Source organism: Manacus candei, unplaced genomic scaffold (genome assembly GCF_025592945.1).
Source record: "Manacus candei isolate 608988 ecotype Guabito, Panama unplaced genomic scaffold, ASM2559294v1 h1tg000103l, whole genome shotgun sequence".
Taxonomy (NCBI): domain Eukaryota; kingdom Metazoa; phylum Chordata; class Aves; order Passeriformes; family Pipridae; genus Manacus; species Manacus candei.
Genome location: NW_026138151.1, coordinates 770,868 through 786,935, shown reverse-complemented (window position 1 = coordinate 786,935; position 16,068 = coordinate 770,868). Strand labels below are relative to the sequence as shown.

Below are 16,068 nucleotides of genomic sequence, written 5' to 3'. Positions count from 1 at the left end.
CATTTAAATCCAGCATAAGTCTCTGTGCTTTGCAGTATCAAGAGAGTCTTAAAGATAAGCATATGCCTAAATATTATGCTGAACTGGGCTTAGAAACAAGGTCCATCCTCTGAAGGAGCAGAATAGTTCCAATAGCCCAGCACAGATTAATGATGCTGTGTGGGATTTAGCTTTGAATACAGCAGGAAGAGGAAAGTCTCCATTAATAAAAGGGAAAATCACGAATCAGCAAATGCTGGAGACTGTAATAAGCAAGAAAACACTTTAGCTCCTGCTGAGCCACAGGTTTCATCCTGTGCAGCATTCAGCTTTAATAAAATATAGGTTAACTGGCTGCATTCAAGAGAATGATAAGCCACCTTTCACATTATTTGTTTTTTACTGAAGAGGAATGATGTCAATGTTCTGGGAGCAGGTCCACGATTTAACATTGCTTGAGTGACGTTGTTACAATATAATTTGAATGAGAAAAACTTACTTGAAGGCATTAGCATCTCCATGGACCTTATAGTTGTCTGCACTGATTCTGGAGATGACTCTTGTGACAGCAATGAGAATGCCAATATTGACCTGGAGAAGATGAAGGAACAAGACTTGGTAAGGAAAGCAAGTTCTGACCGTGTCAGAGGTGCAGGCTGCCCGAGGAGGGGGTTGTACAAATACAGCAGAAAACAGAAATTTGGTATTTATTTGGCAAAAAATGTTTTCAGTGTTGGACTGTTATAGTTTGCCCCTTGTCAGTGATTTCTTTCCCCCCACAGTGGGTAGTTCTTGCTTGTGTTCTCTTTCCTCCAGCAGTCCTTGGGAAAAGTTGGGATTGATACATTGCTTCACAGCCAAAGAAATGCTCGGGATCCCTGCTGTACAAATCAATACCTTAACAGCCTTCTGCCAGCTGACAAACCAGACAAGAACTTCGCCAGCCAGGGCACGTGTCTGCATTCCCTTTGGTTTTGTGCCTGCCTGTGCACAGACTCCAGGGTGTACAACTCCCTTTTCTCACCAAAGTCTGCTCGCAGTTGAAGCCCAAGACTATTTTAAAACAGCGATGAGAAAAATATGTTAAGCCTGAACTCTGGTCTTCAAAGGCCCTGCTGCCTTTGATGTCGGGTCCAGCAGAAACATCAATAAAATGAAAAGAATTCCCAACAGAAAAGTAGGAAATCTTGAAAAGACTAACACTGAAAATGTCCAACAAAAGAAAGTTTGTGCTGGAGTCGCAGGTGAAGGAAGAAGGAAATCACTTAAAGGAAATGTGGCAAAGACTGTCTTCTGTGCAAAGACCTTGGGTTTAAAGAATAAAGAAGAGTCAAGAATGTGAAGGTGAAAGACGTATTTCCCCCTTCCTGCCCAAATTTATACACCAGCTACAAAGCATCAAGTTAAGAGCAAAACTATCCTCAACTACAGAACAAAAAGAAAGAGAAGACTTCAAAAAAGTGCTGTTCCTTCACTAAAACTCAATAATCATTCTCTATTTGACACAAATATTCTAATTCTGAGGATGAGAGCGTGAATTATAAATGTTTAAGTTTGATGCTAATGACTTCCTTGGTATTTTTCAAATCTTCTGACCACTCTTTCAATTTTAGATTTCTAAGGGCAGATCATCACCTGCTGTAAAGTCAGAGCATAGTTGTGATAATTCCTTTCTACCACATCTTTTGAGTCTGTCCGAAGAATACCCTGTGGAACCGACAGCTCTTCAATAACAAGAGTACTTGTTGTTCAATCAGCTTTACAGAGAGAAATAAGAGGTGAAATTCAATGATCTTGGGATCATTTCCCCTATTCCCACCAAATCATATTTTGTAAATAACTTTTATAAGTCCTTTGAGGTGGTAATGAGTATTTTTGAGAAACCCATTTATCTGCTCTACTTGGAATCTTTCACACTCTCACTCAAACTGGACCTGAACCTTTAGATCTGGTTATGAAAACAGCACAAGACAAATTAGACAAATTAGATGGTTTTCTAACACACAAGTTCTTCAGTATTTATAACTGATTTTTAATTTTTTCATATAAAAGAAATTAAATATAAAATTCATTTCCTAGGTAATTTGGATGGTGTAAAGTGGATTTAAAAGGCCTTGAGCTTCTCCTCTGGTGCAGTCAGTGTGACTATACCTTTTCCAGGGTGCAATGTTTAAAAGATGAGAAGGGAATATTGTGATCTCACTGCTGATGTAGAAAAAGGTACTCAAGTCCTGAAATTCTATATTTAAATTTCCTGAACCACTTAAAAATTTTTGCTTAGGTATTTTGAGAAATTAAAGTAATCTCATCCAGCCTAAATAAACAGATTAGCTACAAATGCCTGCCTTTATTAATGCTTCAGTAAGTAAAGCATGGAGTTATTTCCACTGCCCTTACAATGGGAAACCAAAATACAGCCACTGAGTTGTTCTTCCAGTGATTTTTTTTTTTTTGGCATCTGACATAAATACTTTGCCAATGATTTGAACAGGAGAATGTTTAGTTGATGAAACACTCGTTATTCTTTAACCTATATTAGAATGTTCAAACTATGAGAATAAATATTTAGATGAGGCCACTGTATACAGTTCCTACCTCTTCTTTCCTGAAAGGCCAGATAACCTGACAATGGCAGTTATTTTTCCTTAAAATTAGACTGGAACTTAGAATGGTTTTCCTTCCAGGTACTGGCCACACTCTACTTTAAAAAAAATATAACTACTAACATTAGTGCTTGTTCACTAATTCACAGGACTCCTTTCAAGGCATCTTGTCCAACCCCAGGCACTCACAACTCTCTGCAGAGTCAGCAGGAGCTGCCAGTTCCCATTACTGGAGCCTTGATCCAAAGCCCACCGGAGCCCACGGAAAGGTCCCGATGACATCAGGGAGCTCTGGCTCGCTCTAGTGGCAACTTCATCTGACCAAAAACTGTCAGATCAGGGAGAGGCTTAAATGAACAAAAAGAACCTCTTTCAAAAGCTTTTCTCGTCAAAGTTTTGCCAGACCAGATGCAGTGAGACAAATTCTTTTCCCTCTCTTCAGTTGCTTTGTAGGATTTCACCTAGATTTCCTCCAAGTCACATGAGGTTTTTGTTTCTTCTTAAATACAGGGCAGAAATCCCATGTGTAAAACCCTCTGATGTGGTGTGTTCCATGCTAGCCAAGAAAAGGCTTGGCAATACAGAGGAACTAAAAAAAAAAGCAACTTAACATATTGCCTTAATTAAATCCATTGACCAGCTTTCCTCTAAAACCACAAACTATTTTGGGCTCCACTTCAGTTTCGGGCAATAGCACAGGGAGTTTAAGTGACTTCCAATTGAGGTTTAACTTCCTCTGTCATGGTGTGAGTGAATTTGATCCTTAACATGACATCACTGGTCACACACCAACACTGCAGCCCATTGCTGGGGCACATCAGAAACCATTCCTGGGCAATCAGCATTTCCAAACAGAGCCAGTCGATTGAGTTACATGGATGTTAAAATTTGGGAGATATGTAGTAGCCTGATGCTACTTTTAGCTATCCCAGAGCAACTGCAGATGGAATAGAGTACACTGAATTATTTTGCAAATTAATTTGGGTTAGTGCATGTAGTATCACACCAGTTAGAGCTGAATATCAGAGCAAAAGCTTTGAGGTTGGAAAGGAAATACAGAAGAAAACAGATAAAGGAGCCCAACTTCTGCACTTTCCTAATATTAATCCTTAATATTGAATCTGTGCCCTTGTTCAAAAAAATCTTGCATGCTTTCCTGTTGGTTAAGTAAGAAGAACTTTAATTTTAACATAATGAAGGAATTTAATCTTAAAAGAATAAAAGTGTTCATAGCTGAGTGCTAATAAGAAAAAATGAGAAGTTTAGCAGGTGTGGTCTAATCCACCACAGCATTTAAGTAGGTACTTGATTTCAACGAGACTGAGGAATCCTACTGTCTCAGGGCCTTTAAACACTATATGTTCAACTCTGCCACCTTTTCCCATGATAAGTGATGCTTAATAAGAGACACAAGTTGTCACTTTTCAATCAGTGTGAGTTGGACTCACAGTCTGACTGCAGAGTGAGACACTATCCATCACAACTGGTAAATAAAGGTGGGAATAAATACCATAAGGAACTTACTAAATCTTTTATGATCAACAGGTATGGAGGAGATAATACTATTTTATAGATTGAGTATTCATGGGCAAGTAGCAGCTGAAGACAATGATGGCAATCTCAGCCCAGGATCCAAGTTCCACAGGGTCCCATCTGAAGACAGTGGTCACAAAGCTGATGTCCCCACAGCACAGAACCCTTAGCAATATGCCAATGATATTCATTTAGCTCCATAAAAATGCTGTTTTTACGAAAGACTTGTAAAAAAACCTGCAGAAAAATGACTACTTACAGGGAAAACAACAGAAAGGACTTGTCACTATAGCCCAGTATCTCCCCCTGCAGTGGATTGTTCAGTCTGCAGCTCATCCACTGCTCCAGGAACACAGATGCTTTCCACAGAATTTCCTTAATTCTGCCATGTCTATGGAAACACACCAAGGCAGCAGATGGCTGATAACAAGCAAAGCCTTCTGCCAGAAGTTCTAATGTCTTGTATCAAAAATTCAGGTGCTTTGTCAAGTGGGGTTTTTTTTCCACATGTCCTAGGCCAATTTTGGCTGAGCTTAGTTTGGTTTGCAAACTAATTGCAAGAATTTGTTTGTGAAGCTGCCTGAAGAGGATGATATAGAGGCTCATGTGTTGTGGTTTGGAGGGTGGGGGAGAGTGATCTTTAAGATGTAGGTAGAAGCCAAAAAACCTACATATAGAAGGAACTATTTCCTTCATCACATCCCTTGACTAAAACCCACAGAAAGAGCACGTTGGGTATGGGAATCCATATAGGGTTGGGAGGTTCTGTGAATTACTGCCTAGAAAAGTACGTGTGAGTGTTTTTTCCCAGTCACACTCCCTACACATCACTCTGTTTTAAGGCTCCATGATGTCTATGTTGCCTGTGAGGCTGTGGCAGGACAAAAGTGAACTGTGTCTGCCTTGTCTCTAGGGAGTGGGAGTTAAAAAGAGCAGTCCCCCTGTTTTCCTCACAGCATAATCCTTTTTCTTGGCAGAGAGAAACTGTGGATGGAACCAGTCAAAACCTGCTTTTTGAGGAGTGTTTTCGAAGTTAAACATCAGTTCATGCAACTGGTGGCTCATTTGTTATTTAAAGAGCACAGGCACACACGCACACAAAATACTGTTTAGCCTTGTTATTTCCCTATAGGCACTAACACATTTTTCAGCTGGAATATTCAATGCCCAGAGAGGGTAATTTGTCAGCCAGCTTGCTGCTATTTTGGGCAGACCTGGGTTTAGACTTATTTAACAAATTGCTCTACGTGAATCAACCTTGTGAGCTCACTCTTTCTCTTTCTGAAAATATTTGTACCCCTACAAGAATATAATTAGAGCTGCACAAATGTTATATATCATAAGTTAGAGCCAGACAGCTAAACTCTTACTTTCACTGGCAAGCACCTCTGCATGCAAATTGCTGAAGGCTGTGCTTGTTCAGGTGAGCTGGTGTGTTTTGGTTAACACCATCTTTGGACAGCAGCTTGGAAAGATTTGGTGTTATTGCCTGCACCTCATTTCCTCCTCTGATGCTAAACAATGACCAAAAAGCTAGTGCTAACGTGGGCAGGAGACACATGAATATTAGATTATTTTAATTGCTCTCCAATCATCAATGTCTACATATCTCTGAAAATAAACTCACATACAGAAGGTTCAAGGGACAGTCAACAAGGAATTAAAGTTTGTTGGAACAAAATCCATAGCTGTTTAGCCAGCTCTAACCTAGTGATCAACATTTCTTATTTACAGGTATATGCTCTCACTGAGGTAAAAGAAATTCTGCCCTTACTGTTTAGGGACTTTCGAGTGTTGCCATTAATAATTTGATTAAAATGCTAACATGAGACAGTTTCTGTCACATCAATATGGCAACCATTTGCATTGTTTTTTTAATATATGTTTATATAACCTAGTTTTTCAGAGGCTGTATGGTGGGTGGAAGGTGCTGGGCTGGGCTGCCTGGAAGAGATGCTGATTCCACTGTCTCCCAGGCAAATGTTAGGATGGCCACTCATCCACAGCACAAAATCCCCTGTGATGGTAAAGGTCAGCCAAGGAGCCATCTTCTGTTTGCCAAATAGTTCCAGAGATATGCAATGGTAAACACTAGTTATATTTATTATTTATTTATTTATTTATTTGTCCCTCCTTCCTTTGGCTTGTGAGCAGGATTTCTGGGGGGGGGTTATGCGAGATGAAATCTGGGATGTTTCTTTATTTTTTTTAAAAGGTCCATGCCTATTAAACCTAAACAGAGCTTTAAAGCCAACCTGATTTCACTAATCAGTGAGTCTATTTCATCTCCATACTTTCGCTCTGACATTATAACTTCTATCAAAAATTGCAGATGACCTGATCAATAAAAGTATTAGAAACTGTGGTGAAGAGGTGCTAATCTCCCACTTAGTCCCTGCAAACACCCCTGTCTCCTTAAGTAGTCACAGTGGTTAAGCTACAGCTCACTGTAGTTGGCTGTGTGAGCAAAATTAAACTGCTGCAGAGTTTTCCTGGTGCAGCATCCGAGCCCTGAACCTGCCCCCTCCCCTGGAAGGACACTGCTCATTAGAGGTGTTTGTGGCAGCCACCTGAACCCTCAAACCTCACCTTAACAGCCCTGCCTCGATCAGCCACACACTCTGCCCTACCTGACACCAAAGATCAGAGGAACAGAACAAATTCCTTAGTGCTGGAAGGAGACAGATGTGGAGGCAGCTTTTTGCCATCCCCAGAGCCCACCCAAGGGGTGACAGCTCTTGTTGTTCTACCCCACTCTTGCAAACTCTGCTGGTGACCATCTTCACTGGGGACACTCACAAAAGCTTCAGACACCAGTGGGATGGAATCAGGCTTTCAGCTTTTACTGGTGCATATGGAACACAAATCACAGAGTCTGTTCTTTTGGGGGTTCTTTCTGAGAATTGTTGAAACTCCCAAGATTACTTGGTCCTACACAATTATTAATGACACCAGCAGGGCTGCTCCAGTATTTTAGGTCCTATCTTTGCAAGAGTGAAATTACCAGTGTGAGAATTAATATGCATAAACCAATACAATGCAAAAAAGCTGGAGGAGGAACCAAGTAGTTCTGGAACATTCACGACTGCTCTTTCACTGGGCTGGCACAAGGATTGACCCCAAGCCTTCAACCAGTTCTGCTGACACAGAAATGCAACAAGAAAACAGCAGCTGCTGTGGTTTTACCTACCAGAATGACAAACATTGCAGGCACCACAAAAGCCCAGATTGCTCCATTCTCCAGTGAAAGCCAGCAGCTGCAGGGAGAAATCAGAACGATTTCAGATGAAGCACACAGTCATTTAATTAGTAATGTTCTTAATTTAAAAGAGGCAATTCAAAAAGAGTGCAAAAAGACCGGTGAATTTTAAAACCAAGAGATGTGATAGAACACCAGGAAGAAGCTCCTTTCCCCCCTCACACTCAGGGAACCCAAGGCAGGATCTCATTTGCATTTATGTCTTGCAAAGAGTCAGTGACAGCTCTGCCCCAGCCCACTTTCAAACAGCATCAGGTGTGGAAAGATGGGAAGAAAGGAAATGTTTTGTTTGCTCTTTGTTGTTCTTGTATCCTCAGCCACAGGCAGTGATTTCAGTGCTGGAGCACTGTCACTGCAGCCAGGGACAAATTGAAGCCTTCCCTGCCTTGCCTGGCTGGTGTTGGGGAAGGGGCTGCTCAACACACTCTCAGCTTCGTGGGCCCTTCTTCCAGCCCAGATGAGATAAGCCAGGGTACCACACACAAAATAACAATCTTTGCTCCAAAGCTTCTGCTTACATTATGGTAGGATTAAATCCTATCTTGGTCTTTTGGTTAAATTCTCTCTTCTTTTTCTAAATTAGAAAGGAACTTAATTTTCCAAATGTTGGACGTGATCCATTCTAGATCTTGAGATGCGAAGGAAAAATCAGATTATTTCAGCCACTTTCCCCCAAGTAAGTGTGTTTCTGTTCCAGAACTGCAGTTTTCTTCAGAAGATTGAATATCTTTAATCAGAGATTACCCTGAGCAGGGGGTGAGCAGGGAGCTCACTGAGGAGGCCTTGTGCCTCTGCAGTGAAAGATAAGAGGCAAAACATCTCAGGAGCTTTTTGTGCATCAGCTCAGCAGTGAAAAGCAAACCTGAGGCTTCTATGTCTAAAAAAATCCCAGAATATGTCTAAGAATAAGAAAGAGTCATGCTTTTGCAAGTTATCTCCCCTGCTCCTCAGGAGGATCTTGCAGCTCCACAGCCCTGTTAACACATCTATGAGTTTCCTCCACGTCAGATTTTCCATCCTATTTGCACCTGGAGTGGGGACATTTTTGTACTCACTTGCCACTTTCTCCATAGCTGTCTAGGGATGCTGTTGCAGAAATGACACAAATGACCAGTGGGCAGCCTGCAGAAAGGCAAAGGCAGTGGCAATATTAGGAACAAAAGCACCATCTTCCAGTAAACCCAGCAAGTTCTGCCAGATTTTGTATGAACAGAACAGCTCAGAGTCATTTTCAAATTAAGTCTAACTTGACATCCTCCTGCAGCTGTGTAATCCAGCTTGCTTTAATCAATTGATGTCAGAAAAACAAAATGGCTTTTCAATAAAGCACTAGTTTAACAGTTAAACTGAATTAGTGCAAATTTCCTTGACAATTGTAGTCCTCTTTCAGCCTGGTTTTTGTTGGTGTAATTTCTGCCTCTTGCTACTGAAGTAGTGCTACCATGTGATTGTTGGGTAATTCTTGTATGATTTAATAAAATGTGAAGGGTTGAGCTTTTATCATCTTACAGAACTTAATAACCAGGTCCCAGACAGAGTATTAGACATGATAGCCTCAAGTTTCAATTTTTCTGTTTAATTCTTCAGGTTCTCTGCATGAGGGTTTTACAAAATTCTCTGACAAGCAGTTTCTGTTTAATTTTACTACTATCATCCTCACAAATTCTATAAAATTTTCCTGTAATGACAGACCTATAATTTTTGGAAGAAGTATTTTCAGTCTTTAATGATTGCAGCTAGAAGCACATTTATAAATATTTATATATTTATATCCATATGTATTTATACAATGAAATACTCAGTAGTTAAGAAGCATCATCTACAGGCATTGTTTAGGTCTTAGACTTTGAAATCCATCCTGTAGGATAGAGTTTAATGTCTCATGAGCTTCATTCTGCTTTCTCGTGCTTGTCCAAATCAGGAATAATATCTTAAATGTACGACCCAATCAAAGGTAAGATTTTAGTTTACTGCCTCACTTGCCTATTTAAGAAAGGAAATTCCTACACACAGTTGAACAAAATCAGAAATAATTATATTCACCAGAGCAATTAAGCACAGATAATCAATATGCCATGGATATGTGAGTTGCCTGCACTAAAGGTCCCACAGGTATGTGTTTACATTCCCAAGCACATCTTTGGTTGCAGAGTAGATACTGAATATAGATATTGTTGCTGATGCAAGTTGTCTTCCCACAGAAGGGACTTTGTCACTGAAGCAAAAATCCCTGTACCTGACTAATTCTTCTTTATATTTCTAGTCCATCTTTTTTTTTTTTCACCCAGTCAAATGCTGGATATTCAAAGGATTTAGCACGACTCTTTATCAATTTTAAATGGCAGTGAAGAAGAAAATTAAATAGAGTTCCTTTGGAAGATAATAAAACTTATGCAGATGAAACATAGAGCAGTCACCAGCATTAGAAGAGCTCTTAAGTCAGTGAGAATAAAATGATCTGCAGCCTGTAGTGCTCTGTTTACCTTTTCATTGCATTAACAAGACACTAAATGGATAATGGCAATGGAGGAAGAAGCAAGGTTTTGTTACAGTAAAACAAGAGTATTTTTCCTTTAAGGAACAGCTATTCAATTAACTCCATAAAGGTTGAAAAAAAAATATATTTTTGTCCTAAGGGGATCATAAGATTTTATCTGGATTGAGGAATTCATGTGGATTATACATTATGCACAAAAATTAGTGTGTTGCTTAATTTTTTTCAGCAATAATTACATAGGAGTTGTGAAGCTTAGTCTACACCCATAACACATCTCTTCCAACCCAAACCATTCTTTCTTTCTGAGGCACTACTGACAAATAAAATGGAAAATGCCTGTAAACTTGGATGCTGTATTTTGAAAGTTTCTCTGTCTTCTATATCAGGAAAAAAAAAAAAAACTAAAATCAAACTAGCAGGCTATAGAAAATCTGTGGCAGACAATTTAAAGCAATTTTAGGACATTAGTTCTAAAAGGCTAAATATGTCATCTACTGAGAAAGATGAAGCATTAGACACAAGTGAAAGTATATTTCCTTCCAATGATGAAAAGATCTATTTTGCTTGATGGGAAAAAGTATATTCTCCCATTTATATTGTAGAAGTTCATTTTCTATGATTTTCTTCTGCTGTGTTATGTCATATCTAGGCAGAAGTCTGGGACTGTATCAACTAACAGCAAACAAAGAAATTTATGTCTTTTGGCAGCTCAGAACAAAGTCTTCAATCTGTGACAGTCTCTCAAGGAAAGGAAATGGGCTGAAATAGGAAAACATGCTAAGGCCAAAGTGCCACAGCAGAACCTCCACTATCACAAACTCTGTCATCAGTGTCCCAAAAACGATGGGAGGGAAAAGCTTTGCTACAATAATCTCTGTGTGTTGTCCTGAATCATCAAGGCAAAAAAAGAAGGTGTTTTTTTTTTAACCCAATCGATTTCAAGGTAGTTTTAATGGTAGGATACCATCACCTTCCTCAAATTGCCTTTTTTTTTTCTTTTTTAAATTCCTGACAACTGCAGGAGTTTAAATTCCTGACAACTTTGAGTTAATTCCAGCACCCTTGGGACTAAAGGCAACACGTGGGAACTTCCATCAGCTCTGCACATTTGGTGTCCTGTGTCTCCCATTACCACTGAACTCATTTTACAGCAATAGCACCTCTCAGATCCCTCAATAGATGTTGGGAGGTTGGTGGAGAATTCCTTGTCCTTCTCTCCTCACTGTGGCCTCAAGTTTTGATTTGTCATCAGCAGGGATTTTGCAAACATTTAAACACAGACTCAGCCCAGTGTTTCTGCTTAGATAAGAATGATGGGCCTGGGTTTTTAAATTCAGGAGGAGGGTTGTCTTTATTCCAGGAACTATGAGTTTGCAAAAGCCAAACATCTACACACTTCAGTTGAAAGCACAGAACCAATAAATGAACTGTCTGTTTTGACTAACATGAGATGAGACATCCTTGTCTTCAAATTCCTACAATCATCTTAGGTCAGTATAACAATTAGGTAAGCTAAACCATAAAAAAATGGTGCAGTGGGACCTCCCTCCCACAGTCCTGCTCTTAATTTGGTAATTCAGGGGCTGATTTGGCCTTGAGATGTCATGGAATTCGCTGCAGTGGAATTCGGTTTAAGGACTATACATTTTAAAGTCTGATTACAGTCAGAAAAATTATGCATTTTCTTATCCAACAGACCTATTCTCAGAAGGCAAACTGTGATCTTAAGATGACAATTTCAAATATGCTTCTGAATATAATCTGGTCCTAGAGTGAGGAGACTTAAAGTAAGCAGCTACTAAATGCTTACCCCATCCAACTCCATAATAGTATAAGTGCTTGCTTTCTTCTGACCCAAATACTTTGATCACCATACTGTAGAGATGAAATCCTTCCACCAGCATCCAGGCAAAAGCACTCAGGAAGAAAAAATGAAGGAGAATGGCCAGGATCTTGCAAGGCACCTAAATTAAGAATAAAAATTAATGCATTACTTCTTTTTGATACAGTCACATTGGTTTTCCAATTTTTATTTAACTTCTATATACATTTACGTGCTAAATCACTGAAGTAAAAGTCTTTTAAAAAAAGCACTAGGCAATTTCATTTTTCTACAGCATTTTCAGACAGTTTCAAATCCTCTTACCTTTAAAAAAACAGAAAAAAAACCCAAACAACATTGCCAAACACAATGTGGAAATCCAAATGAGTTATTTATTTCTAACAGCAGGAGCAATACTCCTACCAAAGTCTACAAAATATTTAAGAATTCAAAACTGAAGTGTCTGCATCCAGCTCCTGAGCCTGTAGCAAGTACAGGAGTCAAAGAAGTGGAGTAACTTCTATGCTTGTGCTGGCATTTTATTCTTTTTGTTGATGATTTGGGACTTTGTACACTAATGAAAATTAAAATGTTGGGACTCGATAGTACAATGAAAATTGATGCTTTCCTGAACGTTCTCACTTGTACTCAGCTGGTTCTGTGCTAGTGCAAAGACATTCTAATGCAAATCCAATGTGACTACATGTATTCAAAAGCAATAAATTTGGGGTTAATTCGTGTAAGTGAGGTCTGTATGTGGTTTAGTACTTCGCAAAGTTCAGGGACATATTATTAAACCAGATTAGCTTATTGACAAAAATGGTAAAAGCCTTTCCAGTTAGTTTTATCATAAGGCTATAAAGTGCATTTTAATGCCTTTTGATTTCCACCAGAAGATTAAGCCACAAAAATATAAATGCAACATAAACCTGACTTACAAGCTAGTTCTGTCAAATGGATGCTTTCCAAGGTTTGAGTAGCCAAACAACATGAATCACAAAACAGCAGAAAAATAAAACACAGTGAAGTAGCAGGAGGCTGGTCTGCGTGTAATTCTGTATAACACTTAGTTGCAGATTTGTACCTAAAATCCATAGCAAAGTTGCTACTAGTTCTGGTTTTGTGCTTTAATGATGGCTTAGAAGTTACTCTTAAATGACAAAATTACCTTCTTGAAAAAGCATTGAAAAGCTGAGCTTTTCTGTGCTGAACCCAAGCATGTCTCCCCTGCTGTATCATAGGATGTACTCTGCTTTTAGCACAATACTTGTAAAAAGGCAGATCTCATTACTGTTACTCTTAGAGTTGACTACTTGTGAGTCTGTGGAAATAGAAAAATCAGCCCAACCAGCAGCAAGGCCCATCATATTATAGTTGTTGAGAAAGTAAAGCAAATTCTCAGAAAGGCCTCTCAGAAATATATTAGTCATGACTCAGAGGACAGTCTTAAAACAGACAGATAATTTTATACATATATCATAAAGGAAAGCAGCTCATTTCATCTCTCCATTTGGAAGTGTTTTCAGCAATGCCATGCAGGAGTACTGAGGGAGAAACAGCTCCATACACCGACCCAGAACTGCAAGTAGCAGACACATTAAATTTTCTGGTTTTGCTGGGAAACCACAATGCTGCTTAACACCTTATATTTCAATTTGCATTTCCCTATGTTTAAACAACTCTTCAGTTTTTCCCACAAACACTCTCAGGCCTTTGGAAGGCTTTAGGAGCCTAAAGAAATGTTGATGGTGAACTACTTGCAAACATACGCTGTGGTTTGAGAATCTGTTGAAAGAATGGTGCTCTCCAGTCTATAGTAGAGAGTCAGTAACTAAGACTGCAAAGCTCTCTGAAGAAACAAATTTGTCTGTTGCTGAAAGTCTAAGGGAAGTCATCAGATTGGCATGTGGATAGTAAAGATATCTCAGAAACTTGGCAGTATAGGAAGAAAATGTTTCGTGCAAAAAATATTTACTTTTTCTAGAAGAAAGACAACCTGGTTTGGGGAATGATTGCCTTCCTGGAATATGCCATGATCATTTGAGACTCCTGTTTTAGCACTACTGATGTTAGGTATCAATGACCAGCTTTTTTATAAATCAGTCAACCAATTGAGTGTATTACAAAGATCAAAGTCCTGTGTGTGAAAACAGAGGTTCGTGGTTAGAAATCAGTCTTACTCGACAAAAGGAAAATTGTTGTAGTATAAACTGTAAATTATTAAATTACACATCTGGAATTACCAGGGGAATGCTCTATGCCATATCTGGAATCAAAAACTGAATGTCCCTAGAGATGGAGGCAGGAAAAGGATGGAGAGGCTCAACGCAGTCATGCAAGGAAGTGATGCCAGCTCAGGGTCTGTTTTTCCCTGTTGCACTGCATTGGCTCAAGCAAGGGGGTACCACAAAGGGGTCCCACTGGTTCTCTCAAACAAGGGCACTGCCAAACTGCCTGGCACTGATACTCCATCTCTGGCAGAAGCAGAAGATTACAAATTCACACCTTCTAGTGTAAATACTGCCTCCCTCTTTCTGTAAACGACCACTTAGCAATTCAATTAAAGCTGCAATTAAAGGTATTAAAACTGCTGTCAGAGCCAGTGAGAACAGAGCATGGAGTAAGGACGTGAGGCCAATAAAAGGATGAATCACAACCCCCCTGATCCTGAGAGGCTAAAACGATAAAAATAAAAGCACAGCAGACAGTGTTTACATCACATTCTTCAACTTTAAGATCTTTACAGTGTTATGTTCTTCAATTACTGCTGTTATAGAGCAGGTAGGGCTGAAATATCCATGGATTCTGTGAAGCATTTCACTTCACAAAGCCTGTGGTGTAAAGCAGGTCTTGCTTTCTGTGTGCTACTGTTCCAATTTAACTTACTTAACTGAAGTAAGTTTTGAATAGGTTTAAGAGAAAATATGCACTTATTAAACTGCAACTTCAGCCTATGTGAGTGCTTCACAAGCTTGACTAAACAAGCAAGACACCTGTGTGTGAACAAGGCATGGTATAAATGCAGGTGGACACCGGGACAGGCCTCTGGAGAACACGAGCTCCACCCACATCCAAGTAAAACCAGGAAACACAACCAATGTTTCACAGGATTTTAAAGACTGGAGGTGATGCTGGCCTGGATAAGGTGTAAAGAGGCTTTCACACACTAACTGAAGTGACTCAGCTGGATTGTCTGAAAGCCTGGAATGGATGAAAAATGAAAAACTGTGAGAAAAGACACACTGATACCCTGAGTGAACCCATTATTGCTCTCAAGCCCACGTCCTTTCAGCAGGGTTTTAGCTCTCTACTTAGAGAGGATTATTTTCATGCCTGGTTTCCACTTTCTTCAGTTTCAAGTTATATCTTTTGCTGTCTCCATTTCATTTTCCTTCTAAACCATTCCCTGCCATTTTCTCCCTTGCATGTTGCCTCATTCCTTCAGGACCCACCTGAATGTTAAGCAGCAAAAGAGTATGAACTTTATTTTACAAAGTGCTTTTAGATCCTCAGGTGGTAATAGCCTATGCAAAACCAGGCATAATTGTTATTTATAAACTTAACAGAATTTCAAAGGATCCCATTTGAGCTGAATATAAATTTAGGTAGCTGTTGTATTGGCAAAATGAAGAATGTGCAAGCCTCATCTTGACTTGCACTGAGAATAAACAGAAGGAAAAAAAGATTAATAGAAGCCACTCACTGCTTCTGAAAAGTAATAGGGAGCAACAGCTGGGCACCAAACTAGCCAAGTTTTGATCATTACAAAAACAGAGCACACTGGAAGTTTATTGTAAAATCAGGTTTTGTTTCTGCTTTTCAGGTGGGACTTTCCATCAACAGACCTTATGTTACTTTAAATTGCATTTTTTAAACACAACAGTGGAAAGAAATTGGTTTTACTGGTATGTAATACTGTTAACTTGGCCTATTTGTCTCAATCTAACCCAGCTGTTTTAGATGCCAGTTTTAATGGTTTAGATCCTGGTACTCTGCATGAGGAATTCCCACCTGCAGCAGCAGATCCATAAAATCAATCTGTAATTTCAAGTTCCAATCTATGTGATCAGGCAGAAAAAAACCCTATACATGCATAGAGCTTAAGTACCATGTGAGCAACATGAAGGTGTTGTTGCTTAAGTGGCTGCCTTAGATGGCCAGAGAAATATATACATGTTTTACAATATCTTGGATTAAACTTGGATCAAACTCTTACACAGTGATACTTAGTGCTTTCTGTCACCTCTGGCTAATTAAGCAATAGTTGCTTTACCTTTGGCATTGATAATTACACAAATCCTACTTTAAAATCATCTAAATCTACAGAGTAGAGATCATCATCAATCAATCTGCTATTCAGAAAAACAGTATGTTC

The 16,068-nt window shown here is 39.3% G+C and overlaps 1 protein-coding gene across 4 annotated transcripts in view; it reads right to left on the bottom strand.

Moving 5' to 3' along the window:
* Positions 1-16,068, bottom strand: part of ADGRD1 (adhesion G protein-coupled receptor D1) — a 136,882-nt gene that overhangs the window by 23,915 nt on the left and 96,899 nt on the right. For all 4 annotated transcript variants that reach the window (XM_051769134.1, XM_051769135.1, XM_051769136.1 and 1 more), the window contains 4 exons: positions 11,682-11,835; positions 8,430-8,496; positions 7,306-7,372; positions 479-570 (listed from right to left, as the gene is read on the bottom strand). In XM_051769134.1, the coding sequence (XP_051625094.1) occupies positions 479-570; positions 7,306-7,372; positions 8,430-8,496; positions 11,682-11,835 (380 nt within the window). The remainder of the gene's footprint in view (positions 1-478; positions 571-7,305; positions 7,373-8,429; positions 8,497-11,681; positions 11,836-16,068) is intronic.